Raw genomic sequence first — 26,849 nt, forward strand, 5'->3', positions numbered from 1 at the left:
CCACCAAATGAGCTCATTAATTTGAAAACAGGAAGTGACACATGAAGAGAGTGAGGTCAGGTTGCTTGTTCACTTACACTGCTTTATTTTGGGGACAGAGAGGACAGGATGGTTGGGACCGAGGTGGGGCCAGAGAATGGTTTTTACAGACCCCACATCCTTTGTGGATTGGACCCAGAATCAGTGGATTTTTAAACCAGAGACTCAAAACTCAATCCATTTCTCTTAGAATGCAAAGACCCTATAGAAACCACCACTGGTCAACTTCCCCCAGATGGCCTCTATTGGAGGCCCCGGAGAGCCTCTGCTTGTTTGTAAGCAGATGTCTCCCCTCCAGGTTGGACCCGAAGCTCTTCTTTCACCAGCAGGGTTCCCTGTCCTGCAGCATGAGCTGCTCCCTCAGAAGCCGGCAGAAGCTCTGCTCTGGATGGATCAGAGGCTTAAATACGTCTCACCTGAAAAAAACAAAACCAGGGGCGCCTGGGTGGCTCAGTTGGTTAAGTGTCGGACGAGGTCATGATCCCAGACCGATCCCAGGGGCCTGGCATCCAGTCTCGCATGGGGCTTGCACATCAGGGAGTCTGCTTCTCCCTCTGCCTGGCGCTGTCCCTGCTTGTGGTCAGTCTCTCTGTCTCTCTGACAAATACATAAAATCTGAAAAAACAAAACCAAAGAAATAAAGCACAGTTCCCATATCCAGTTGGGTATCAACACACACACACACACACACACAAATGAGACCCTGATACATAAAGAGAATTTAATGGATGCCTCTGAGTAACTAAAACAAAACAAAACCAACAAAGTGGGCAGCCTCACTCCTCCCTCAGCTACCAATCCTGCAGATATCAGAGGTCTGATGGAGGAGTCTTTGACAAACTCGTAAAAATAAAGGTTGTATCATTTATTTATTTATTTATTTAAAGATTTTATTTATTTATTTGACAGAGAAAGACACAGCGAGAGAGGGAACACAAACGGGGAGTGGGAGAGGGAGAAGCAGGCTTCCCGCAGAGCAGGGAGCCCGATGCGGGACTCGATCCCGGGACTCCAGGATCATGACCTGAGCCGAAGGCAGTCGCTTAACCGACTGAGCCACCCAGGCGCCCTGGGGCACATGCATTTGATTTAAAAAATACGTATTTATGCTGATGCATTTAAATAAACATTTTCCAGACATCATACCCTTTCAACCCCTAAATTATTCAGTATGCTTTTTTTTTTTTAAGATTTTATTTATTTATTTGAGAGAGAGAATGAGAGAGAGTATGAGAGGGAAGAGGGTCAGAGGGAGAAGCAGACCCCCCGCCGAGCAGGGAGCCCGATGCGGGACTTGATCCAGGGACTCCGGGATCATGACCTGAGCCGAAGGCAGTCGCTTAACCAACTGAGCCACCCAGGCGCCCAAAGGTTGTATCTTTTAGACAAAAATTCCATCCCAACACTAAGTTCCATAACTATTTTGACCGATACACCCAAATTCATAAAGAATATGTGCTCCTGTGCGTGTGTTTAGATGAAATCAGACACGGTTCCTTCAAACGTCGGGTTTTGTAGAGGGAGAAGGCCGCTGGAGCCGCTCTGTACCGCTTCTTTGCCGACCGCCCCAAACCAGGAAGCTGGCGCGAGCCGGGCACTGCGCGAGGCTCTCTGCGGGGATCCGAGAGAGCTAAGGCTGCGGACCCATCCCCACGCGGGAGTTCAGGCAAGCGGGAGACCGGGGCGTTCAAGTCCCAGGTCTGTTTTCGTTTACTCTGCGAAGGCTTTCCGAGGCTTCCGGAGTCCTGCCCTTGCGCCGGAGCCACGCGCGGGGCGAAGGGCAGCGGCAGCGAGTCAGTCCCCACGCTGCACACGCCGCCGCAGCCTCAGTTTCCCCCCCTGGGGCGAGGCGCTCGCCCCGCCCTCGGGGCGGCCCCGGGAGCCGGCGGGGCTGCGAGGACCCGCCCCCGCCCTTCCCAGCTTCCGCCTCCCGGGCCACGTCCCCCGCGCCCCGCCGGAAGCTCCCGGCGGGCCGCGGGGAGGCTGCGGCGGCGGCGGCGACGGCGCCGAGGTTGGTTGCGCTGCGTCCCGCCCCAGCCCGCCCCGGGTCTGCTCGAGGCTCCGCCGCCCCCGCCCCCGCGCTCCCCGGCCCGGGACGCCCCAGCTCCCGCTCGCTCGGGCGGGGGCTCCCCCAGGGCAGGCCTCCCCGCGCGGCCCGGGACCTGGACTCCACCGCTGCAGAGCCCGCCCCCGGACTCCCTACCCCAGCGCTTCCTGCGGGCGGCCGGGGCAGCCCGGGGGCTCGCCGATCCTTGACTAGTCGGCCGCGCTGCACTGCTCTCGGCACGGGGCACGCACCTGGAGCAGTGGCGGTGGCGAGGGGACAGTCACCCGCCCCGGGGGGGCAATGCACGAACGGGGCTGGGGGCGGGGCACAGGCAACCCGGCATCGTCGAGCCGGGCGACAGCGGGGAGAGGGGGCTGTGCTCGGGTTGGGGTCGCGATGGGCGCCCAACCCCATTCTGGGGGCAGACCACCGAGACTCAAGGGGTCTAGTCCAAGTGCACCCCAAAGGTCAAGTGGATGGCTGGCGAGGGGGGGCGTACGCGGCGCAGAGAGACTCCAACCTTGTAGATCCCCCCGGTGGAGTCACGGAGATGGGACCAGTGGAGGTTCAGAGTAGAAAAGGGGTCAAGGAGAAGATAAAGAGCAGCCAGAGAACTGGACGGAGTGGGTGCAGAAGCCAAGGGAAGGAAGGGAATTTGGAAGGAGGGCCAAGAATGGGGTCAGGTGTTGGCCAGAATGCTGGTTAGATAGAAACTGGGACAGGCCCTGGGCACTGGTGACCCCAACACTGAGAACCCTGGGGAGATGGTTCTGGAGATTCGAGTGAGGAGTTCTGTGCGTAGACAGTCTTTTCTACAAGTTCTATTAAAGTGTGCAGAGAGTGTAGATGTGGGAGAGAACTTTGGGATATGGGTGGAACGTGTGATTAGAGTACAGGCTCTGGGTTCAGGAGTCCCCACACACTATCTGTAAGACCTTGGGCAAGTCACTTAACCGGTTTGTGCCTCAGTCCCTGATCTGTAAAATGGGATGATGAAGACACTCCCTGCCTCAAAGGGGTCACGTGAAGATTAGATGGGTGTTTAAAAGTACTTAACAAGACACTAAAATGCTGTAGCTATTATTTTTCACTTTTGTTATTGAACAGGGCATACCTTGATGCTGATAGGAAGATCTGGTAGAGAGGGAGGCATTGAAGACAGAGGGGAGAGTACAGGGACCAGGGAGAAAGGGACCCAGAACTTGGATGGGGAGACAGGTGTCATTCTATGCCAAATGAAGGGAAAGAGGAAATTGGTGGGGATGCAGGGAAGTTTGCAGGCTTGGGGTATGTGGTTAAGGGAGTGCCTTTCTGATAGGCCTTCTCCGAAGTAGGCCTCAAGGTCATCTGCTGAGAGGGCCAGGCCACAGCTGACCCAGGTGAGGGTGGAGGTCCCGATTTACACCTGCAGCGGTAGGGGGCCATGTCCTCTCCGCCAGCAGCCCCAGTATCGCTCCAGGGAAGGGGGACGGTTGAATTTTTCTAGGGTCAGAGGACATCAGACCTGCCTTGCCCACTTACAAGGCTCAAGTAAAGTTGATGGTTGTGGAAACGCTGTAGAAGCATAATTCACCATCTTAGTTCTTTCCCTTGATCTTGAGGAGCCGGAAGGGCTGTGGCCGTCCCTGGGATACAATGTCCGAGCCTTCCAGGCACTTCGCTTGGGCCGTGTGCCATGCGATGCTTCCGCCCACCCCCTCACTTGGTCACCACAACAGTCAGGTAAAGTAGACTTTATTATTCTCCCCCACTTGACAGATGCCAAGACTGAGGTCCGGAGAAGTTAAAGGCCATGTCCCAGGACCCACAGCCAGTACATGGAAGACCTGGGATCCCAGCTCAGATCGGTCAGACCTCAAGGCCTGGGATTTGAAAGCACTGTGGAAGTTTGCAGAATCCAGCAGGATGGGAAGAGGTAGAGGGATCATCTCCTGCATTTGGTAGATGAGAGAACAGGCTGGACGCTCTGACCTCCAGCCCCAGCTCTGTAAGCACCGCCAGGTCGCCTTGCTTTCATCTCTCTTCTAAGGGTAGGAAACACAGAGGCTGCAGTTCCTCAGACCTGGTCCTAATGCTACTCCCCCACCTGGGGCTTCTGACCAGACCAGGCACTTCCTTTCTCTGTGCCTAGGTGTTAAATTCCTGCTGTCAAATCCCCAGCAGTCGCTTGGACCAGCTCCCTGTGACCTAGTGTTTATTTAGAGCTTTGTTCTCAGGGCCGGGAAAGTTGCGGCGCCTGACCCAAGTGTGTGGCCACCTGTGACTTCCTGAGTGGGGAAATGGGGGAAGGGCCCCAAGCAGTTCATGGCCCCGAGGCCTTGCTTCAAAGGAGTGGGGAGGGTCCGGTGTTGTCACCATGACTGATGAGGAACGCCACAGGCAAGGTTGGGACATCAGAAGCCTCCCGGCTGCCTCGGGTTGCCTTGGCCATTGGGGTCCCAGCATCTTAGAGCCCAGAGGGACCTTGGAGACAGCCTGTTACGAGTCCTTTTTTTTTGTTTTTTTTTGTAACAGATGAGGTTATCCAGACCCACTGTGAGGAAGTGACTTTTACCTGGGGGAGACTCTGGCCAGGGTAGAGCTACAGCTCCTGGAACTTGCATTTTTGGACAGAACCCTGGGGATTTCCACCAGGGCAGCGAGCACCCTCACCGAGAATTCTGGGCTCCCTCAAGGTCCCGGGGAACACAGCAGCCATCAGCTGTGACTCTCTGCCGATGTCCCCAGGGAGGAGGAGGAGGAAGCCAGCAGCCGCCCAAGGTGCTCAGACAGGGAAACTCTGATTGCAGTTCCTGAAAATCTGGGGCCCAGTTCTTTTTTCTCTCTGACTTGTTTTCTTTTTCTCTCTCACTTTAAAGAATGACTGGACACTCCTAAAGCGTTCTGTCACCATCCAGGGGATTTTTTGCACCACGAAGGGTAATTCCTGCCCCATCCCTGCTGTGACTCAGCTGTGACGTTGAACCACACAAGCCGACGAAAAGATAAAGTCGTCAGACTCCTGCTCACCAGACAGAACTCACCTCTTCTCTCAGCACAGATTCCACAGGGCTGGTCTCCTCCCCTCAGTTGCTTAGACCGGGAGCCCCTGGCCAACTTGGGACCCCAGGATGGCGTCTGGCCCAGCCAGCAGCCCTCACCCAGCCCCTGATGAGAACGAGTTTCCCTTTGGGTGCCCCCCCACCGTCTGCCAGGACCCAACAGAGCCCAGGGCCCTCTGCTGTGCGGCCTGTCTCTCTGAGACCGTGAGGTGAGGGGTCGGAGGAGTGGGGGGGGTGGGGGGAAGGTGTCAGGGAGGGACCCCTGACGGGAGGCAGGGGTGAGAGGAGCTGGTGGCTTTAGGCAGGTGACTTCACCCCCCGGGGCCTGTTTCCACGCCCTTCCCTTGTCATCCCTGGCATGGGCCCTTCTAGGGATGGAGGGAGAAGTAGCCACGGGAAGATGTTAGCTCCCACAGCAGAGGCCAGCCAGGGTGGAGGGAGGGAGAGCCTCTGCATCCAGCAGCGCCGCTTACTGACTGGCCTGGTGCAGAGTGCCCAGCATCCTGAAGCCTCAGCTTCTTTTTTTTTTAAAGATTTTATTTATTTATTTGAGAGAGAGAGAATGAGAGACAGAGAGCATGAGAGGGAGGAAGGTCAGAGGGAGAAGCAGACTCCCCGCCGAGCAGGGAGCCCGATGCGGGACTCGATCCCGGGACTCCAGGATCATGACCTGAGCCGAAGGCAGTCGCTTAACCAACTGAGCCACCCAGGCACCCACCTCAGCTTCTTTGTCTGTGAGATGCCTCCACAGCTCTTTTCTACCTCCTGGGGTTGGGACAAGGCCCAACCAACAGTATGCGGAAAAGTTCTTATAAAAATGAGTATAAACTCCCTTGGTAAATGACAAACTGCTATAAAATCCATCTCCTTCCACAATACCACCCTTCACCTTGTAGGCTGGCAACCCTTTTAAAGGGGACACACGGATATCTATATTTATATATGTCTATATTTATGTATTTCTATAGAATATATTGTATATGTCTGCATATAAATACCTATTTATATTTATATAGAATACACATTTTACATATATATAGAATTATATATATTACACGTATTGTGTAGAATATGTAAAAATATGTGTATATTTATATTTATAATATAAATAACTCAGGTGTGACATTAATATGATCATCAGCATCCCCATCTTAAGCAACTATTATGCACCTACTATAGGCTAAGCACTCTTTCCTTGGATCCTCAGAGGAGCCTGGAAAGGTGGATACTGTTATTAGCCTATTGTATAGATGGGGACAATGAGGCCTAATGGAGAGATTAGGTCAGCTTGCCCCAGGTCAGATTCCTGGCAGATGTGCTCCCATTTTCTGCCATGCGCCCCTGTGTGACCTTTGTTTGGGGCTTTACAGCGTCAGAAGGTGAGAAGACTGAATCAGGCAAGCTTGCGAAGTTCAAAGGCTCAGACAGGGGCGGCCGGTAGGAGGGGAGAGGATGTGGCTGTGGAAAAGCCAGGTGGGGAGTGGGGGGTGGGGAGCAAAGCTTGACTGCTTGTACCATCGAGCTGGTGTTTCTGGGTTCATCTCAGGCTTTTGCCATGGGTCTCTTGGCTTCCCTCCCCATTCCTCCAAAATGTGGCAGAGCAGGGGACGGAGCTGACAGGGTGTCGGAGGGACCCGGGCCTGAAGAGCTATGCCTGGCTCCTGACTCAGTCTACTCTTGGCTAACACATGCGTCCTCAGGGCCTTGTTTTCCTGCCGTGTCAGATGGGCCTGACCAGTGGCTGTCGCTGTGGGTCAGCATCACGTGGGAGCTTTCTGAAAGCACGTAGGTGCTTTTCGCTCTGCTCAGAGTCTGACACCCACTCCTGGTTAAGAAGCTCGGGTTCTCTGAGGCCCCTTCTCATTCTAATTGACTGTGGTCATCTGTCATTCCCGAAAATCAGAGACCCAAAGCCAAACAGAGGGAGCCAAGAAGCCTGTATATAGCCACATATCCGCGATCCCTTACCTGAGCCCCTGGGGTCAGATGTATTTTGGAATTCAGACTCTTTCAGGTTTTAGAAAAGCGAGGCAGTGCATTACTACATCATTCTTCCAGTGGGGATCGGGGCAGTCCCTTATAATCCAGCATATCAGTGTTTCTGCGCTGAAACAGAAATAGTCAACTCAGTGGGGTAAGTAAGGGTGATGGTAGCCTCTGGTCACCCCAGGTCAGGTTTGGCTGCCAACTAAGCTCACAGCAAACTACCGGAAGACATCGGGGGTGCCCAGTACTTTCGAGGTTTGGGAATCGTGGGTCTGGGATGGTGGAGAGCTGGCTTATTGACATCAGCCGCCACACCGGGCAAGGCCTAGGCCTTTGGAGCTATCAGGATGGAGGTTGGTGCCAGGAAGTCATGAATGCTTCACTCAGCAGGATTGTTCATGTATCCCCAGGACCAGCGAGGACCCGCTCTGTCCAAAATGCAGAGGGGACGACCCCCAGTCTGTAAGCCCAGGAAGCCTCCTATCTCAGGAGAAGGTACGTGGCACCACCAGGAAAGGGTATTTAACCACTTTTTTTCTCCTTCGGTCGAGGTTGAAGCCATTAGGCAGCTGGCCACAAAGTCCCAGGCAGGAACCTGCCCCTTGTCTAGAATCTGGACTGAAATTCAGTTTGTAAGCACTGAGGAGCCTGACATTCACCGTGGCAAAGTGACTTGCCCAAAGACACCTCGCTGTTGTGTGACAGATTCAGGGTGAGAACACCAGTCTAGACCGGGGGTCTGCAAGCTATGGCCGGCAGGCCAAAACCAGCTTGCCACCTGGTTTTGTCTGGCCCACAAGCTAAGAATGGTTTTGATATTTTAAATGGTTTGAAAAAGTCAAAAGAATGGCATTTTGTGACACATGAAAATTTTTATGAAATTCAAAGTTCTGTGTCTGTAAATGAAGTTTTATTGGTACACAGCCACAACCCACTCGTTTTTGCATGGTGTGTAACTGCTTTTGCCCTACAACGGGGGAGGTGAGTAGTTGCAATAGAGGATTCAAAGTGCAAAATATTTGCTATCTGGCCCTTTATGGAGAAGTCTGTCACCTCTTGATCTAGACAGTTCTTTCTGCCCCGGTGTGCCCTCAGACAGGGAGAAGTCCTTCTCAGCTTACCTCTCAAGCTCTGCCATGCTGTGCTTCTAGGAATAAGAAACAGCTTTGGAAGTGTGAGGGGCCAAAGAGACATTTTCAGACACCACAGTTTAGAACTCTAGCCCTTCCAAGTTGGAAGAACCCTCACAGGTCCATCTGTCCAGGGAAGAGGCTCCCACAAGCCAACCAGACCTGGTCCATTCCCGCCAGCACATGACAAAGTGATAAAAGTAAGGAAATCGTAGTGAGTTTTTTATAAAACTAAAACCTTTCCATTCATAGAATCAACCTTTGCTCTGGGGTTATATCCTCCCCATACATGTCTTTGTACAAATGAAATGATGGTGATAGTCGATGATAGGATTTTTGATAACGTCTTTACTTGGCAAAATAAAAAAAAATGTCAATCTTCATGTTCATCTTCCAATTAAAAAAACAAACTTGTATTGGCCCAAATCTATAAGAACCACTGCTGCACATCTAGCCCCCGGTCTTACACGTTGGGCCCCAACACCCACTGGGGAGTCTCAGCACAAAACTCCGTAGCACCCGGGGTCTCGCCATTTGGCCACCCTCCCTCTCCGTGAGGTTCCTGGCTGCTTTCATCCACAGCTCCCTCCTTGCCCTGAAACCATGACCCAGCGCTCGGGAGCCTGGTGTCCAGGGATGGTATTGTAGATTCTGTGCATGGCCGAGGTCACGTTCATGCCTGTTTCTCCATGAAGAAGCCAGATTGGCTCTGCAAGGCCAGCTCAGGGCCTGTGATGTCCAGCTTACCTGTCCGTGGCTGGCTGTAAGGAAGCCAGAGACAGACAAGTCTTCACACCTACTTCTCCCTTCTCTTCTTCTGGCCTCTCAGCTTCAGAGAGCTGGAGGAATTTCCTGCCCCCACCAGAGCTGGCCTTGAGGGCTCTCCCATCCTCTTCTCAGCAGCCCCTCCCCTGCAGGCCCTCAAGGGCCTCATAGTAAGGACACCATGCATTTTCCCAGAACGTTCCACTCTGCAACATGGTAAGAGCCAGTTGGATAAACTGACCCGTGGAATGGCTTCCCAAGCCTCCCTGTCTGGACGTCTTAGTGAGCTAACCATGCGACGCCAGCAGACATGGACGTAGCTCTCTGTATGGGCCGCCAGGCTCCACCTGCAAAGGAGAGGCTGTGCTCCCTGCCTTCTAAGGCTCCTGCCCGCTCGAGTGTTCCAAGGAGGTTGTTTCCAATTTGTCTGGTTTTTTTCCTCTTCACAATATTAATACACATTCATTGTACAAATCTCAGATAATAGAGGTAAGAGATATTTTCAATCTCATAATCCAGTGGTGTTTTTTCATCTTTGTGAACATGAAATCCAGTGAGAGTATAAGCGCTCCGATTAAGGGAAAGGCTGGCACCCCATCCTTTTAGTTATCCCATCTCTTTCTCCTGTCCCAGCCCCTGAGGGACTCTGGGGGCTCCCGGAGTTCTGCAGAGCACAGTGGGAAGCTTGCTGCCCTAAATCAAATGAAGTGATCTGATGGTAGAATTACAGGTACTCTGATCGCCCTCGGGGTAGGAGTGGGTGCTGTCTCCAAGGGGGCCAGGGCAGCAGCAGGCCTCCCGCCCCGGCTTCCCCGCCCGATGGGGAAAAGCCGGGGTGGGGGAGGGTATCGCGTGAGCCCGTGGTCCCAGACCCGCACAAAGCCACAGACCGGAAAGACTAGAGAGGCTCCTCTGGCTCCTGACCCCAGTGGGAACTTTGGGGGACTTTTGACCAAAGGAAAGCAGCTGATTAGAAGTCAATACTTTGCATATGTGGTCACTCTGAAGTTTGTGCATGCAGGAAAACCTGGGGACTGGGGGTGTGGGGTGGCCAGAGCCCGGCTGGGTCAACCCCAGAGGCGCCCATGCCATCTGCTGATCAGCGAGTCCTCATCCTCTGACTTCCTTAGATTTGTGTCTCAGAAGCGCTCACAGCCGTAGACGCAGGAGCTAATAGAAGACCCAGATATTAAAGGATCACTGTTGACCTAGTTAGAGGCCGGGTTCTTGCCTGGAATGACTTCTTCTAGAAGTGACAGTGAAATAAGGAACAGCCTGGTGTCTGGAAAATAACGTTCAGTTCTGTCTGCCGTGACCCTGTGAGGAGGATTGTTCCTTTCACTCTCCTGCCTCGGAGACCACCCGCGAAGGCCAAGAGCAAGCTGGCCTCGGACGCCAGTGGCTTACGACAGGCTGCAGGCTTGTGACCCCATGAGACAACCTCTTCGACCCAGGGGGACCCTGATGCTCGCACCGTGTTCCCCTTTGTTTGTACTGAGCCGGATTCTGTTTCCCTGGGGGCCACAAGAGGCAAGTGAGTCAGCCTTCGGCCCCCCGAAGCGGGCCCGCATCCATGGGAAGACATTGACCACGTCCCTCTTGAGTCTGTCCCCAGTCCGTGCACTTGGGGTAACTTTCTCCCCTTTATCGGTGTCCCTTGAAGTGTGTTGGCCCTGTGACATCCTGTGTCATGGGTGGCGGTAATATCCCCGTTTTACCGAGATTTTAGGTAAGATACTGAGGCTCAATGAGAAGGTGCGCCTGGACCCAAGTCCTATCGCAAGGGGGAGGCAAGCCCAGGTTCTAAGCCCTGCCCTCCTCGGCTGGTGGCACCTTCTCCCGGTGGATCACCCCAAGTGTTTTATGCAGGTTTAAATAACACCATCAGCCCTTGAGTACTGGAGTCCACCAGGTGCTACAGGAAAACAGGAATGGGCAAGAATGCTTTCAACTAGGACGCTCAGGCAGGGCTTCCTGGAGGAGGTGGCCGTTGAGCTGAGCAGAAGTTGCCAAAGAGGAAACAGGCTCTGGTAGAGAGGAGGGCAGGAACTGGCAGGCAGACACAGGCTGACCAGGTCCCCCCGTCCCGGTGAAGGACCTCCCCCTCAGCACCAGCTGACCCCCGAGCAGGACCCGAGCCAGCCTCTGTGCCCGGTGTGGCAGTGGGGGCCATGTCTGGCACCCTCTTCATGCTCACATTCTCAGAAACCCACAGGTCCCCTAGTAGGGGGGGCCTGGATGGGACCCCCCTGTTGACCCCATCACAAAGGGCCTGGGTGAGCACGGTGGCCCAGAATAGCACACACCCCCAGGCTTCTCGGACACAGGCAGAAGGACAAGTGTTCCCTCAGGGCTGGGATTTTGTTTTCTGTTTGTTTCCTCCTTGGAGAAAATTCCATGGTGGATTTTATTTTTAGCCATTTGCAAGCATTGGGGCCACTCACAGGGGCCGCTTGTGGCTCCAGGCACACCAGGCTGGACCCAGGACAGATGCCCTATTCTTCCTCTGCAGCCCTGGCCTGATTCCTTCTCCCAGCCCCTCTGGCCCCACCCTTTAGGGGAGGCCACCCTCTGGGTAAGGCGAGGACTCCCCGGTTGGGAGGAAGGACCCTGGTCATGGACTCTAGGTCCCCAGCCTCTACTTCACCTTTGCCCTGAACTGGAAACCACTGGCCGTCCCTGAGCTTCGGATTCCCTACTTACACGAGAAGCAGAGCCTCAGAGCTCCAACCTCCTCCTTGAGATCCATCGGGGCTGTGCTCGCTCAGCTGCTGAGAAAGCCGCAAACCCTTGCAAGGTCTTGTAACTGTGGGCCAGAAGACCCAGGTCCAGGCGGCTCCTCAGTGTTCAAGCTTGCTGTGACCTCAGGCCAGCCCTTAACTCAGTTTTCCATCTGTATTGAGAGGAAGCTAATCCCACCCTACCTGCTCCCGCCCTGTCACTGCAGGGATCCTATGAAAAAACATGCAAGAATGCTTTAGTCCAGTATAAATACAAACATGTTTAGGTTCTCATCTCCCCAAGGAAATCCAATGGCAAAATAGCGTTTTATAGGATTAGTTATTAAGAGTTGAAGATGTGAGAGGGGCGCCTGGATGGCTCAGTTGGTTAAGCGTCCAACTCTTGATTTTGGCTTGGGTCATGATCTTGGGGTCCTGGGATCAAGCCCTGCATCGGGTTCTATGCTCAGCGGAGAGTCCGCTTGAAGATTCTCTCCCTTTCCCTCTCCTCCTGCCCCTCCCCCTGCTCATGCTTTCTCTCTCTCTCTCTCTCTCTCTCTCTGAAATAGATAAGTCTTAAAAAAAAAAAAAAGTTTAAGATGGGAGAATTAAATGAGAAGCATATATATGACAGCCATGGAAGAAAGAAAAAAAAAGATATCCCAAGGGCAGTGCTTGATCCATGGAATAAAAATACAAATAATGTACTACTTATAGCTGCTACTTATGGCTAGCATTTATTGAGTGCTATCGTAGGCAGAATGGTGTTCCCCAAAGAGGTGTACATCCTAACCCCCAGAACCTGTGAGTATGTCACTTTACATGGCTGGATTCATCTGCTCCAGCCACCATCACATAGACTGGGTGGCGTGAACAACACAGATGTTTCTTCTCACAATTCTGGAGGCAAGAAGCCGAAGGCAGGGTGGGTTTCGTCCGAGGCCTCTCTCCCAGCTTTTAGATGCTGCCTTCTTCCAGTATCATCGTATCATCCTCCCGTGGTGTCCAAATGTTCTTGTCATAAAGACACCAGTCATCGGGGCGCCTGGGTGGCTCAGTTGGTTAAGCGACTGCCTTCGGCTCAGGTCATGATCCTGGAGTCCCGGGATCGAGTCCCGCATCGGGCTCCCTGCTCGGCGGGGCGTCTGCTTCTCCCTCTGACCCTCCTCCCTCTCATGCTCTCTGTCTCTCATTGTCTCTCTCGCAAATAAATAAAATCTTAAAAAAAAAAAAAAAAAGACACCAGTCATACTGGAGGAGGGCCATCCTGCTGCCCTCATTTTAACTTCATTACCTTTATAAAGACCCTGTCCCCAAATGCAGTCATGTTCTAGGGGGGTGGGATTCCCAACAGATGAGTTGAGGGACACAACTCTGCCCATAACAATGGCCAAAGGGACTTTGCAGATGTGATTAAATCAAGGATTAAATTGAGATGGAGAGATGACCCTGGATTATCATAAGAGGGAGACAAGAGAGTCAGGGCTGGAGAGATTGGAAGATGCTGTGCTGCAGGCTTTGCAGATGGAGGAAGGGACCATGAGCTAAGGGATGCAGGTGGCCTCTAGCTGGAAAAAGCAAGGAAATGGAGTCTCCCCAAGAGCCTCCAGAAGGAACACAATCCTGTTGACACCTGATGTGAAGGCTTCTGCCCTCCAGAACTGTGAGATAATAAATTGGTGGTGTTTGAAGACATGAAGTTTGTGGTATTTTGTTACAGCCGCTGTAACTAATGCTAGCACTTACCAATATTGTCGCCTGTGATCCCCACAACTCCATGGGGGGGGTGTCCTATTTTTTTTTTAAGATTTTATTTATTTATTTGACAGAGACACAGCAAGAGAGGGAACACAAGCAGGGGGAATGGGAGAGGGAGAAGCAGGTTTCCCGTCGAGCAGGGAGCCCGACGCAGGGCTGGATCCCAGGACCCTGGGATCATGACCTGAGCCGAAGGCAGGCGCTTAATGACTGAGCCACCCAGGTGCCCCCGGGGGGTCCTATTATTATCCTCATTTTGCAGATAAGGAAACTGAGGCAGGGAGAGGTTAGTAAGTCTCCTAGGACCAAACAGCTAGCATGTGAAGAGACTGAAATGGGCTTTGCACCCCGGCAGGCTAACTCCAGAGCCCACCCCCTTAGTCCCTGTGGCACTCCAAGGAGCCAGTGACTGGACTGGTGGTGGGACTGGGGGCCGCCTGGCTGGCCACCTAGGTGTCTGAAGTCCTCCCGAGTCACCCTGCCCATCCTCTGTCAGTCACCGGAGGCCGGCCGTGGCCCACACCCATCCACGCATTGTAATGCATCCAGACCACGCTTTCCAGGCTGCAGTGGGCTTTCCAGACACCAGCCCCTCCACCTGCGGGTGATCTCTCCAGTTCCATCCTTAGTTTTCTCCCTCCTATGACTCACTTCAAGCTTAGGGCCCAGGAACTTACCCCCGGTCTGCTCACCCAGGAACCAGGTCCACAGCCAAACCTCAGGCCCTCTGTTGGTGCCGCCGGCCCCCGCCCCGTGCTCCCACCTGCTGGAAGAGGCTGCGTCACTGCCCACTCCCTGAAGCCAGCGCAGTGTGCCCCCGCCCCAGTGAAACATCTATGTCCTATTCCTTTTTGGGAACAAGTTGTGCTCGAAGGCCCAGGGCGGGGGCTGAAGGGAAGGCTGGCCGTTTTCTGTGCTGTGCTGTGTGCCCCAAACCAACGGTACTCATTAAACCCACAGCTCTTGCTTATTTTACTTTTAAAGAATAATAACTAGGGTGGCTTTGTATTTGCTCAGCCCAAAAGACCTCTCCTCCCACCCCTTGCATCCAAATCTGCCTTCGTTTTGCCCCATGAGAGCATTCTTTTTAAAAAACAACAACAAAGCCCTTGGAGAATCAAGATATTATTGCTATGCAATAAAATCCACTCCTCTTAAGTGTACCATCTGATGAATGCCAGGAGATGTATACAGTCGTGTGACCACTACAGCAGAGGGGGTGAATGTTTCTACACTGGGAAAAGCTTCCTTGGGCCCCTGACTGGGCAGTCTCCCGAGCTGCAGCTCCAGGCAGCCACTGATCCACTTTCTGTCACTCGAGTTTGTTTTCTAGAATCTCTAAGAATGGAGTCGTAGCATGCAGTCTTTGACTTCTTGTAGTGTTTGACTTCTTTCATTTAGCATAGTGCTTTTGAGGTTCCTCCATGTTATTGCATTTATTCGTATTTTATTTTTTTAAAGATTTTACTTATTTATTTAACAGAGAGAGACACAGCGAGAGAGGGAACATAAGGAGGGGGAGTGGGAGAGGGAGAAGCAGGCTTCCCGCTGAGCAGGGAGCCCGATGTGGGGCTCGATCCCAGGACCCTGGACCATGACCTGAGCTGAATGCAGACGCTTAACAACTGAGCCACCCAGGCGCCCCTATTCATATTTTAGTCCATCTGATTGCCAGGGAACTTTCCAGAGCATGGATAGAGCACACTGCGTACCCATTCACCATTTGGTAGATATTTGGATTGCTTCCAGTTTGGGGTTATTATGAGTAAAGCTACCCTGAACATCACATACACACAGAGATGTGTGTTTCAGGTTCTCTTGGTAAATTCCTAGGGATGGAATGTGTGGGTTGTACGCTTACCGTGTAGGCATGCTTTGTAAGAAAGTTGCTTTTTAAGTGTGATTTAACTTTACGATATACTTGCATAAATTTTTCCAAAGTGGCTGTACCATTTGTGTTCTCAAGTTCCTCCACATCCTCACCAAAACTTGGTATTATCATTCTTTTTTTTTGCGTTTTTGCCCACCTCATGAGTCGATAGTATATTTCACTGTGGTGTTTTGTTACAATTTGCATTTCTGGGACGACTGGTGATGTTAAGCATCTTTTCATAGGCTTACTTGTCATTTATATAGCTCCTTTTGGAAGTATCTGTTCATTATTTTACCCATTTTATTAGGTGGCTTGTCTTATTTATTGAATTGTAACAGTTCTTTGTATATTCTGTATACAAGCCCTTTCTAAATAATGCGTTTTGGAAAAAATTTCCTGCCAATTTCCCATGGGCTTATTCTTGATAAGAGTTGGTGATCTGGTATGTGAAGAGCCCTGTGGCCATGCTTCTCCCTCGCCATTCCTTCTTGGGCAGATTCCTTCCCCTCTGTGAGCCTCATTTCTTCATCAGTGAAATGGAACAAAAAACCTATTCTGCCTTCCTTGTAGCGTCATTAGGGGCCTGGGAAGAACTGTGATCATGAAAGCATTTTGTAAACTCCTCAGACCTATAAGCAGGTTAACGGAATTGTCCAGCTGCTGTTGAATACTCAGTTCTGTTGGTGTTGCTGTCCTCGGGCTGTCCATTATCTGGAAGGGACAGCAGGTGCAGGGCAGCCAAGCCTCAGTCAGTCATGGGTGGATGGCTGAGGAGGGAGGCAGATGGGAATTGTGAGGAGAGGCCCCCCTGGGCTCCAGGAGGAAGAAGGTGGCGAGTCCTGCCACCAGCATGTCCCGAGTGTCTCCTCTGTAATAGACACTGCCCCACACTGGGAACACAACTGGGACCCTCAGAGACCCCCCAGCCCAGTGGGGGCAACCAAAGAGTGAATGATGGTTGAAAAGCCGGGTGAGACATGGCCTGACAGAAGCAGCGCTGCCCAGATCTCAGCAGAGGTCTTGATCCTGTTTTGAAGGAGGGTCCCGGAAGGGCTGATGCTCGAAAGGTGGAAAGGAGTCAGCCAGGCAGAAGGAACAGCATGTGCCAAGTCATGTGGGCCAGCCCAGCTTCTGCCCTGGTGGATCCTCATGCTTTACAGAGCCCCAGTGGTGGCCACTGGGACCCCCATAACGTCTGGTGACATGGTCATTGTTTCCAGGATCACCCTGAGGAGGCTGAGGCTGAAGTTGGGTGCCCCTTTGCTGGTGTTGGCTGCTCCTACAAGGTAAGCGTCTGCGTGTGAGAAAGGAGAAGGGTCCACTACAGTCCCAGAGCTCCCAGATTTTCCCACAACAGCAAGCTACTCCTCTTGGTGCCCCTTACATTAATGGCTCTTCAGAGCAACAAATCCCACTAGTAAATCATCTCCATACCGGAGGAAGTTCTTCTGAATGTCTCACCTGAGCACTGTAGCATCCCTAAAATAGGTCCCCCCCACCTCCCCTGCCCCTCTCCGTGGTCCTGAATTAGCACTGCTCTCACGGGCAGGGCAGAATTGTTGCTCCAGAGACTGGGACGCCCACGGCTCACCCTGGGCGTGTCTGATGCCCGGGTCCTCATCCAGATCCCTCTTGCGACACACAAAGCATCTTCCCTTTTGCTGGGTAAATGGACCTGACTTCCCTTGGCAGCCGTTGGGTAGCCGGACTCTCCCCCACTCGCTGGTTCTCCTCAACCTCCTCGGTTTTCACTGACCAACCCCGCTCTCTTGGCAGGGGAGCTCAAAGCTCCTGCAGGAGCATGAGGTCACCTCCCAGACCACCCACCTAAACCTGCTTTTGGGGTTCCTGAATCAGCGGAAGGCCCAGCAGGGCGCGGGCCTGGGCTCTAGGCCCATGGCCCTGGAGCAGAATCTGTCAGACCTGCAGCTGCAGGCAGCCGTGGAGGTGGCGGGGGACCTGGAAGTGGACTGCTACCGGGCGCCCCGCTCTGAGAGCCAGGACGAGCTGGCCCTGCAGCACTTCATGAAGGAGAAGCTCCTGGCTGAGCTGGAGGGGAAGCTGCGCGTGTTTGAGAACATCGTCGCTGTCCTCAACAAGGAGGTGGAAGCCTCCCACCTGGCTTTAGCAGCCTCCATCCACCAGAGCCAGCTTGACCGCGAGCATATCCTGAGCTTGGAACAGCGGGTGAGCGTGGGAGGCAAGCTCCCCTTCAAGGTGGGCTCCGGCGGGGGGGGAGCGGGGGGCCTTGGCCCTGTCTTATCTCCAGAGCAGTGGACCGGCAGCCTTCCTTCTGAGCATTCTCCCTGCTCCCTCACCCCCCTCCCCTGCCGCCATCAAAAAGTATCTGTCCTGTGTTCCAGGACCCTCTAGGAAAAGCACTGAATCCCAGTTATAGTCAAGGTCAAACTCCCCCATCCAGTGTGCTTCATTTCCTTTGCTTGAAGTTCTCCTGTGATAGGATACCTCCCTTCCCAAGCATTTCATTCCACTGGGGGACATTTTTCACAATGAGAAAGTGCTTCCTTATACGAAACTAAAATCAGCCTCTCTCTGTCTTCCCAGCATTGTCCCTGGCCCTGCGTTTCCGGGCCCCCTTAACAAATCTACCTTCCAGGCCCTGTGGCAGCCCTTCCAGGAGAAGCAGTCACTGAGTATTTCCTTCTGGAAGCTCGGCACTTGCAGTGCCTTCACCCCTTCCTCAGAGCACCTGGCTTCACGCTGCCCTCGTAGGCTCTGGCTCAGTCTCTGAAGGATTCTACACACTCGGAGGCGGGGTCCCGGACCAACTCCAGATAATCCGGCTGTCTGACAGTTCCTAGTTGAGCAGGACCATGCCCTCCCTTGTTCCAGAGTTTATACTTTTCCTAATATAACCAGTCACCATGCTAATATTGCTTTTTTTTTTTTTTTCTGTCCAGCAACATTCTGTCACTGCCTCATGTTGTGTTGGGCCTGGATTTTAGGTCCAGCTCCACTGTTAACTTGCTGTTGTGGGTCTGGGCAAGTGACTTCCCCTCTCAGAACTTCAGCTTTCCCATCAGGAATATTAGGGATTCAGTTTCCTCTAAGGACACCCACTTCCATGCCTGCCTTCCCGACCTGAGCATGCCCAAGAATAAGTCTGTTTTTTCAGATATCAATGCGGAGAGCGTACCAGAAGAGCAAGGCCGTGGGTTTGAGTGACCGAGTAAAGCCTTTATTCATGTAACTCTTGCCTCAGTGAGAAGGTGGGCCCCTGAGGCCAGCAGCCGTGTCTCTAGTGCATCAAGAACCTTCCTGGCTCTAGTCACTCACGTGTCGTGCGAGGCCTGGAGGCAGAGAAAATGAGCATGGGTCCAGCCTTCGTTAGGGGAAACCATCTCCCTGGTAGGAAGGGCAAAAAGACGTATCTTAAGAAACTGCTGGAAGTGCCCTGCAGAACAGCGCTGAGAGGGACCAGCAGGGCTGGGGCAGTAGTGGGAGGCTTCCCGGAAGAGGGCTGTGTAAGCCAGGCTCCTGATGGATAAGGAGGAGTCGGCCAGGGGAGCAGAAAGGCCACGGAGGTCCAGGCAGGAGGGACAGCAGGGACAGAGGCAGATACGCGTGCCCGAGGGAGGCATGGTCAGAAGGCATATTGGGGGCAATTCTATCTCCGTATCCTACCGTCCCCACCCTGTCCCCAAGCTGTGCTCTGGGGTCCCTGGCTGAATGGGCTTTCCCGCAGGTGATGGAGCTGCAGCAGACCCTGGCTCAGAAAGACCAGGCCCTGGGCAAGCTGGAGCAGAGCCTCCGCCTCATGGAGGAGGCCTCCTTCGATGGCACCTTTCTCTGGAAGATCACCAATGTCACCAGGCGCTGCCACGAGTCAGCCTGTGGCAGGACCCTCAGCCTCTTCTCCCCAGGTACCAACTCCCCAGGGGCTCAGGCCAGCAGGGGGCTGCAGGCTTCCCTGGGCCCGGGAAACCAGCAGGGACAGCGGCCACGCTGGGGTCGTGGAGGTGGCAGGCTCCCCGCTCAGCCACACGGAGCATGGGCTGTTTGAACCGGGCACGCCTTCTGCCTCCCTGACGTCAGTCGTATTCTGCAAATAGGAATAAGATTGTTGTCTGTTTCATGTGCGTCTCGGATGTGACAGAGAGAGTGCTCTGAGCCAGAGCTTGTGGAAATGAGAGGTGTGCAGAGGATGCTCCCCACAGGTGCTTACCGTAGGACCCCTGCCCTCAGAGCGCCGGTGGTCCGAAATAAGGCCAGTGGAGAGTGAAGTGAAATGTGCGGTTGTAGATCGTGAGTGGCATGTGAGTGAGTGCTGTGCAAGTCCGTGAAGTTCTCATTCATTGCTGGGGCCCCCGGGCCTGGCACAGTGTCATGCAAGGCATAGTTACTCAGGAGATGTTTCTCTTGTTTTTTGGTTCTTTAAAAGATTTTACTTATTTATTTGAGAGAGGGAGTGAGCGAAAAGCGAGAGCACATGAGCAGAGGCAGAGGGAGAAGGAGAAGCAGGCTCCCCACTGAGCAGGAAGCCCGACGCAGGGCTGGATCCCAGGACCCCGGGATCATGACCTGAGCCCAAAGGACTGAGCCACCAGGCGCCCCAGTAGATGTTTCTCTTAATTAATTGGTCTCCATTGATGTAACAACGTGTATATTTGTGCCTAAAATTCTCAGACCTGCGTGCTTGTCCTCTCCTCTCACACATGCGCATCTAAGTAAGCGGGTGGACTGTTAGGAGGATCTGCTGATGACGATTTGAATAGCCTCGCACATTTGCCTGGGCTTCATACCCTTCCTGTCCATCAGCTCCTCTGACCCACCCCCCACCAGCGGGGCTGGGATCCACATAGGCACTGGCGTTTACCGCAAGCCGCAGAGCAGGGCTGGCTCCCGCAGCGGGGCCCCTGTCCTTGGGAGCAGCCCCCTTCATGGGGTGGCCTCACCTCCTCCACAGAGCCCCCCCACCCCGCCCTTCTTTCCAAAGAGGAGAAAAAGATGCAGTGTCTCTGACTTCCTGTTCTACCAAGATGTAAGGGGACAGATGAGTCAGACTGTCAGCCCGTCCTTCCTCCACCTCTTCCTGCCTGCTTCCCCAGCCTGTCCCCTCCCTCAGCTCCTCCCAGAGGGGCCCTCACACTGACAGGCACTGGCGCCCACACTTGGATGGCCCTTTCAGCTGCCGACGTGCGTAATCAGCGGGGATGATTCATCCCCCGGGGGCCTTTGCCAAGGTGGCTCCCCCAGCTTCCAGTGCTTGGGGCCGCTTGGCCTAGGGCCGCAGAAAGAGGTCAGTGTTGTGAGGCAGGAGACTGGGCCCAGCCACTTCCCCTCGCTGGGCTTGGTTTCCCCACTGCAAAGTGCAGGTTGGTTAAGTCAAAAGTGGGGTGCCAGGGCCAGCAGCATCACTGTCCCCTGTTAGAGATGCACGTCCTCAGGCCTCGCCCGGCACTTGGGAGTCAAACTCTGGTCCTGGCAATCTGTGATGCTGACGGCTGGTTGACAGCCACCAGGCCAGATGATCTCCAAGAGCCCGATTGGTCCTCCTTGACGCTCTAGAATTGAGACGAGCGCTGCGCTCCAGCCCCAGATTGCTTAGTTTTGAGCTGCTGACCTTGGGCATGCCGGTTACCTGGTCAGCGCGGGCGACACAGTCCAGCTCCCCCGGTGCTGACTCCTCCTTCCACACTTCAGCTTTCTACACGGCCAAGTACGGCTACAAGCTCTGCCTGCGTCTCTACCTGAACGGGGACGGGACGGGGAAGAGGACCCACCTGTCGCTCTTCATCGTGATCATGAGAGGGGAGTACGATGCTCTGCTGCCCTGGCCTTTTCGGAACAAGGTACGGGCCGGGCGGGGGAGGGGGCGAGCCCGGGGCCTGGTCCTGTCTGCATTTTCAATTTCACCTTTTATAAAACAAGAGCCTGAGTCCACATCTAGTACCCATGGGCGTCATGAGTCCAGGGGCTAAAATGCCTGGAGCAGCGCCCCAGGAAGGCACGTAGCAATGAAATTCACATGGTGGGGTAAATAAGGAGAACTGCCTGGAGGAGGTGCTGCGGGGCCAGTGTGAATTGGAGAAAGGGAAGGAGGCAGCTACCACAACACTGCTCTGAGAATGGCCAGAACACCGACAACGCCAGATGTTGGAGAGGGTACGGAACAGTCAGAACTCTCGTTCACGGCTGGCTGGAATGCAAGACAGAAGAGAGTTTGGCAGTTTCTGACAAAACGAAACATACTCTCACCCTGTGACCCAGAAGCCACCCTCCTTGGCATTTACCCAGATGAGCTGAAAACTTTGGTTCTCAAGAACCTGCACACAGATGTTTATAGTAGCTTCGTTGAGAATTGCCAAAGCTTGGAAGGAGCCAGGGTGCCCTTCCCTGGGTGAGTGGATGCATGAACTGCAGGGCGTTGAGACAGCGGGATATTGTCAGTGCTAGAACGACACAAGCCAGCAGGCCGTGGAAAGACCTAGAGGACCCATAGAGGCCTGTCCCTGAGTGAAAGAAACTGGTGTGAAAAGGCATGCACAGCACCATCCCAGCTCTGGGACGTCCTGGGAACGGCACTCTGGAGACCGGGAGAGATCGGTCGTTGCCAGGGGTCGAGGGGAGGCAGAACACAGCGTATTTTTAGGGCAGTGAAACTCTTCTGGGTGCTCTAATTCTGGATACGTGTCATCACACATTTGTCCAAACCCAGAGGAAGAGCGCACAGCACCGAGCGTGAACCCGGAGGTAAACCGTGGACTGCACTTGTAGCAAATGCACCACCGTCGTGCGGGATGCCGGCTGGGGGAGGGGAGGCTGCGTGGGAAATCTCCACAGTTCCCATTTGCTTGTGCTGCGCACCAAAAACTGCTCAAAAAAACACAATCTGTTAAAAATATTTAGAAGGGCGACAGGAGCGGGGAGGCGAGGCCTTCCCTGCAGGTGAACCGGCAAGGGGGGAGGGGAAGGAAGGGGTGGAGGGAGAAAAGAGCAAACAGGTGGGGCAGGGTGGGGATGCCACAGTGGTCTGGGTATGAGTCACTAGGTCAGTGGTTCTCAGGCCTGCCAGGGAGGGTTTTAAAATACCCAACGGCTAGGTCTCACTCCAGTACGTGGTGAGGCCTGAGCGTCAGGGTTTTTAAAACCTTCCCAGGGCCTTCTAAAGTGCAGCCCAATCTGAAAACCACTGTGGTCGGCTGTGAGTGTCTCAGGGACATGTGCCAGAGAAGGGGGTCTGTGTCGCTTTGAAATCCTCGGCGTCTTGGGGTACGCATTCGTGTTTCGGGACACGGATTGACAGCCCCTCCGGAGAAGGCCTGTCTGTTCTTGTCCCTCTGCCTTGTCCCAGGAGATCCCAGCTGTAGTTGATGGATGAAATGTTCCAGAACAGGAAGGGGCATCATAGGTTATGGAGTCTGGCCTCCTTGTCAGTGCCTGGTCCCACCTTTAGCCCCCACCATCCAACCAGAGTTGACTGTGGCTCTGAATTCCCCCCTTCCTGGTGGAAAGAACATCTGATCCCTACTGGCAGGGCAACCCTGGAAGACTTCCATCTCAGGGGGCCTTGCCACACGCCAAACGCGGTCCTTACGTTGTTTCTTTGACTCTTAATCAGTCTGAGCTGGGGTCAGAGGGGCTGTACGGGGGTCCCTCGGTGCTGCCGCCCAGGGCCTGACCACCCCACCTGCCCCCTGCCACGCAGGTCACCTTCATGCTGCTCGACCAGAACAACCGAGAGCACGCCATCGATGCCTTCCGGCCTGACCTGAGCTCTGCGTCCTTCCAGCGGCCCCAGGGTGAGACCAATGTGGCCAGCGGCTGCCCGCTCTTCTTCCCCCTCAGTAGGCTGCAGTCGCCCAAGCATGCCTACGTGAAGGATGACACCATGTTCCTCAAGTGCATCGTGGAGACAAGTGCTTAGGGCGGGAGGGCCGTGCCGGCTGCACCCGACTCCCGAGGGAGCACCAGAGTGCACTGGGGGGCATTAGTACGGTGACTGAGGTCCTGTCCGTGGCGCCCAGGATCCCGGGGCACCGTGATGGGCCGGGCCGGCATGATCTGAGCGGGACTGACTGACCGTGGCTGGCCGTCAGCTTCGGCAGCGGCGGGGCCCCCAGGCTGGGCCCCCAAAGGCCCAGAAGGAGGCGGTAGCAGGATTGTTGTCCTCTACGCTGACCACAGGACATTGGAGTCACTCCAGCCCTGCATGTTGAGGCGGCCTGTGACCAAGATGGGGAGGGAAGAGGGACCGGGCCTGGGGCATGGAGGGTGAGCATGGGGAGGAGGAAAGAAGCTCTCTGAGCAGGGCAGCTCTCTGGACAGGAAGGTCTCTGTACTGGGGTGGGGAGGGCGGGGTGGCATCAAGTTGGGACTTGGGTTTGAAGACCTTGAGGTTCCTTCCAGCCCAGAAAGCCTCCAGGTCTGGGCCTCCTGGTGCAGGAGAGTCCTAGGGCTGCAGGGGTGCTAGCAACATTCAGGAGCCTCGTGGCCTCCAGGTTCCTCTGTCACCTTCAGGGCCACCCCGTGGCCGAGCCAGCCTGCGCAGCACCTGGCAGCCCCGTTCCCCAGCATGCGGGGGCCGCGCGGGCCCATGCTTCTGCTGGGAGGACTCCCCTGCACCTCCTCCAGGTGAAACCAGGTCCCTCAGCTCCCAGGAGCAGCGACAAGAAAGGTGGAGGAGGGGGCCATAAACCCTCCGCTCGCCCTCCCTCAGAGGCCCTACCTTCGGCACTTTCCAGAATCTCATGTCACCTAATTAACCGAGGTATTTCCTTCTTTCAGTTGACTCATCAGGGCCTCTGAGCCACTGAGCAGAGGTTGTCCTTTTAAATATGTATAAAACCAAAGAAAGAGATTGTTTAAATTTCTGTTGCGGTTTTCATGCACTGCCTGATGGTGGGAGTTGGTTTGAACTGCACCAAATTTGAAAAGCCCATTGCCAAGTCCTGGGTGGTGCTGTGAGTCTCGTAGAGGACGCCGCCCGGCCCGCAGGAGCATCCCCTCCAGGCGCCGGGCTCCTCCTCTCTCTGCTGGGGAGAGCCTCCCCAGCCTGCCTCCCGTGCTGGGTCCTGAGAACCACAAAGGGGATGCCGCACCTAAGAGGCTGCTTAGAGCCCCAACATTGCTGCCCGCCTGGCCTCGCCTGGCCTGGCCGTGGCCCACACCTGTTTTCCCGCCTTGCAGGCCTCACACAACCAGTTCCTGCAGGGACCTTCCCACGGCTTCCCAGAGACTGAGGCTTCATGTGGCCGCCCAGGGCTCCAGCTCAGGACCTCACTCCTCTGCCCACCAGCCTTCCTACAGCTTACTCGCCCCTCCGCTTGCAAGGCTGCAGCAGATTTCACTTCTCACACCTTCAGGGTTCTCATCTGTAAAATGGGTCAGCAGCCCTGCCCGTTCTCCCTAGCACAGCACCTGTCACGTACCAGAACACCCAGATCCAACCTGGGCCCAAACGTGGTATCCCGTTGGGCCTGAGCCTCTTTATTTGAACACAGGGGGCAGCCCCCTCCCCAGCCCTGCCCAGCTCACGGGGTTTTCACGAGGCCCAAATACAACAAGGGAACACACTAGTGCTTTGCGCCGAGGCACCTTGCCAGGCGTGACAGGCTGCAGACGTGTCAGGGCTTTTCCTCGCCCCTGGTGCTGACAGGCAGCCGGCAACAGAGACAGACCTGCTTCCCCTCGACGAGTGGGAATAACAAGCAAAGGTATGGCCCAGCAAGTTCTGGGAGCTTCTGCCTCCGCACCGGTGTCCTGGCAAATCCATCTTCATCCCTGCTCGCTGAGTGCTGAGCTAATGGGATTGAGGACAAGCTGCTACTAAAGATGATCGTTACTCTCGCCTCTGCTCGCTGGTTTCCGATGGGAAGAGACACATACTTGCTTCTAACTGGGAGTCACAGCCACTGTTCCAACAAAGCCTTACTGAGACGCAGCTATCACCCACTGGCTAGACACTAGGGAGGAAATGTAAGACGTGCACCCCACCCGCAATAACTCTTAGTTCAGTGCAGGAAGCAGGTCCATAAGTAGATCGTTGAGACTGATAGGGAAGAGTAGCTCGGAGAGAGCACCGGATCCCAGATCCACTGGGTGAAGCAGGGAGGGAGGGCTTCACGGAAGAGGTGACATTTAAACTCAGCCTTAAAATATTTTGAGATGCAGAGGATCAGGGTGTGGGGGAGAGGAAAGACCCCAAGGTAGGGAGCAGTCTCGGCTTCGGGTGGGGTGTGTGAGGCAGAAGCATGGAGGGGGAGGGGAAAGCATATCGAAGGCATCAGGAGGGGTCCAAGCTGCCTGAAAACGGGACATGGGGGGCTGAGGGGGCTCAGATCACGTGCAGGCGGTCCTTTGGGCTCTTCGCAGCAGGATGAGACAATGAGTTCAAACATTTACCGATGCATCTTCCAGCAAAGCCCACAGCGTTCCAGTGATTCCAGGGGAGGGAAGGCAAGACAGAGGCCAAGCCACCGTTTCATCGGATCCTCACTACTTCCCTGTGAGGCGGGCGGCACAGAACCCCGTCGTAAGGACCGGGAAGCTAAGGCCAAAGAAGCCAGGTGCCTCGCCCACGGTGAGGTGGGAGCAGGGCAGACAGCTGGAGTTAGAAGTTTGTTATTTTCCTTCCCCTTCAAGCTTCCTTTTGGCTGAAGTCTGTGTCTGCTGGTGCATTGAGATCACGTCCTCACAGAGGCCTGGGGAGGCAGCGGGTCCCTCTGCCGCCCACAGAGGGCCAGCCCTGCAGCCACCACCGCCCCCCCCAGGCCAACCCCGACCGCCCCTGGGAGGAGAGGGTGAGCGTGGTCAGCACCCAGCACATCTGCCCACAGGCGCCTCGTTGTGATTCTCTGACAGCCCTGAACGGTACCCACAGCCGCTTTTTATGCCTCTTATTGCTGGTTGCTTACTGTGAGAGACACATTGTAGAAAAATCAGGGGGAAGAAAAGTACAATATAGGAAGAAATAAGCCACCCATGAGCCCAGTGTCCAGAGGGACTAGGGACATCTTAGTAAATTTTCTTTGTCTTTTTGAAACAGTGGATACAAACATACACATAGACTTTTTTTGTTTGTTTTGAGAGAGAGCACGTGAGTGGGGAGGTGCAGAGCGAGAGGGAGAGAGGGAACCGTAAGGGTCCACGCCCAGTGCAGAGCCCAACTCGGGGCTCCATCCCACAGCCCTGAGATCACGACCTGAGCCGAAATCAAGAGTTGGCTGCTTAACCGACCGAGCCACCAAGGCGCCCCCACACGCATAGACTTTTTAAAATGAGATGAAAATCATACCAATTACAGCTTTACGCTCTCCTGTTTTCATGGACATCCCATCATAACATTTTGCCTCTTTTTGTAGGCAAAGGCACAGAAACTAAGGGAAAGCAAGTAGCTCACTCAAGGCCACTCCAGATAAGAGGTGGGATAGGGACTCACACTTCTGGTGTGATTCGCACTCAGATGGAGAAACAGCCACAGACAAGGGGAGTGACCCACATGAGGTTGCATTCCTCCTGAGGGGTGAG

The 26,849-nt window shown here is 54.4% G+C and overlaps 1 protein-coding gene across 8 annotated transcripts; it reads left to right on the forward strand.

Moving 5' to 3' along the window:
• The first annotated feature begins 1,949 nt into the window (after nucleotides 1–1,949).
• Nucleotides 1,950–24,193, forward strand: TRAF1 (TNF receptor associated factor 1). Of its 8 annotated transcripts, XM_035015923.1 has the most exons (10): nucleotides 1,950–2,050; nucleotides 3,845–4,073; nucleotides 4,601–4,846; nucleotides 4,945–5,336; nucleotides 7,524–7,608; nucleotides 16,580–16,645; nucleotides 17,136–17,546; nucleotides 19,066–19,243; nucleotides 21,024–21,172; nucleotides 23,029–24,193. In XM_035015923.1, exons 4-10 carry the CDS (start codon nucleotides 5,197–5,199, stop codon nucleotides 23,245–23,247), a joined length of 1,248 nt encoding a protein of 415 aa, XP_034871814.1. In that variant the 5' UTR covers nucleotides 1,950–2,050; nucleotides 3,845–4,073; nucleotides 4,601–4,846; nucleotides 4,945–5,196; the 3' UTR covers nucleotides 23,248–24,193. The 8 variants fall into 8 exon arrangements, with proteins under 8 accessions (XP_034871814.1, XP_034871816.1, XP_034871813.1 ...); XM_035015925.1 differs by lacking the exon at nucleotides 1,950–2,050 and having other exon boundaries at nucleotides 2,399–4,116; XM_035015922.1 differs by lacking the exon at nucleotides 1,950–2,050 and having other exon boundaries at nucleotides 2,399–4,073.
• Nucleotides 24,194–26,849: the final 2,656 nt, after the last annotated feature.

The sequence above is a fragment of the Mirounga leonina genome, unplaced genomic scaffold (genome assembly GCF_011800145.1).
Source record: "Mirounga leonina isolate KUSES-001 unplaced genomic scaffold, KU_Mleo_1.0 Mir_170, whole genome shotgun sequence".
In the NCBI taxonomy this organism is placed as follows: Eukaryota; Metazoa; Chordata; class Mammalia; order Carnivora; family Phocidae; genus Mirounga; species Mirounga leonina.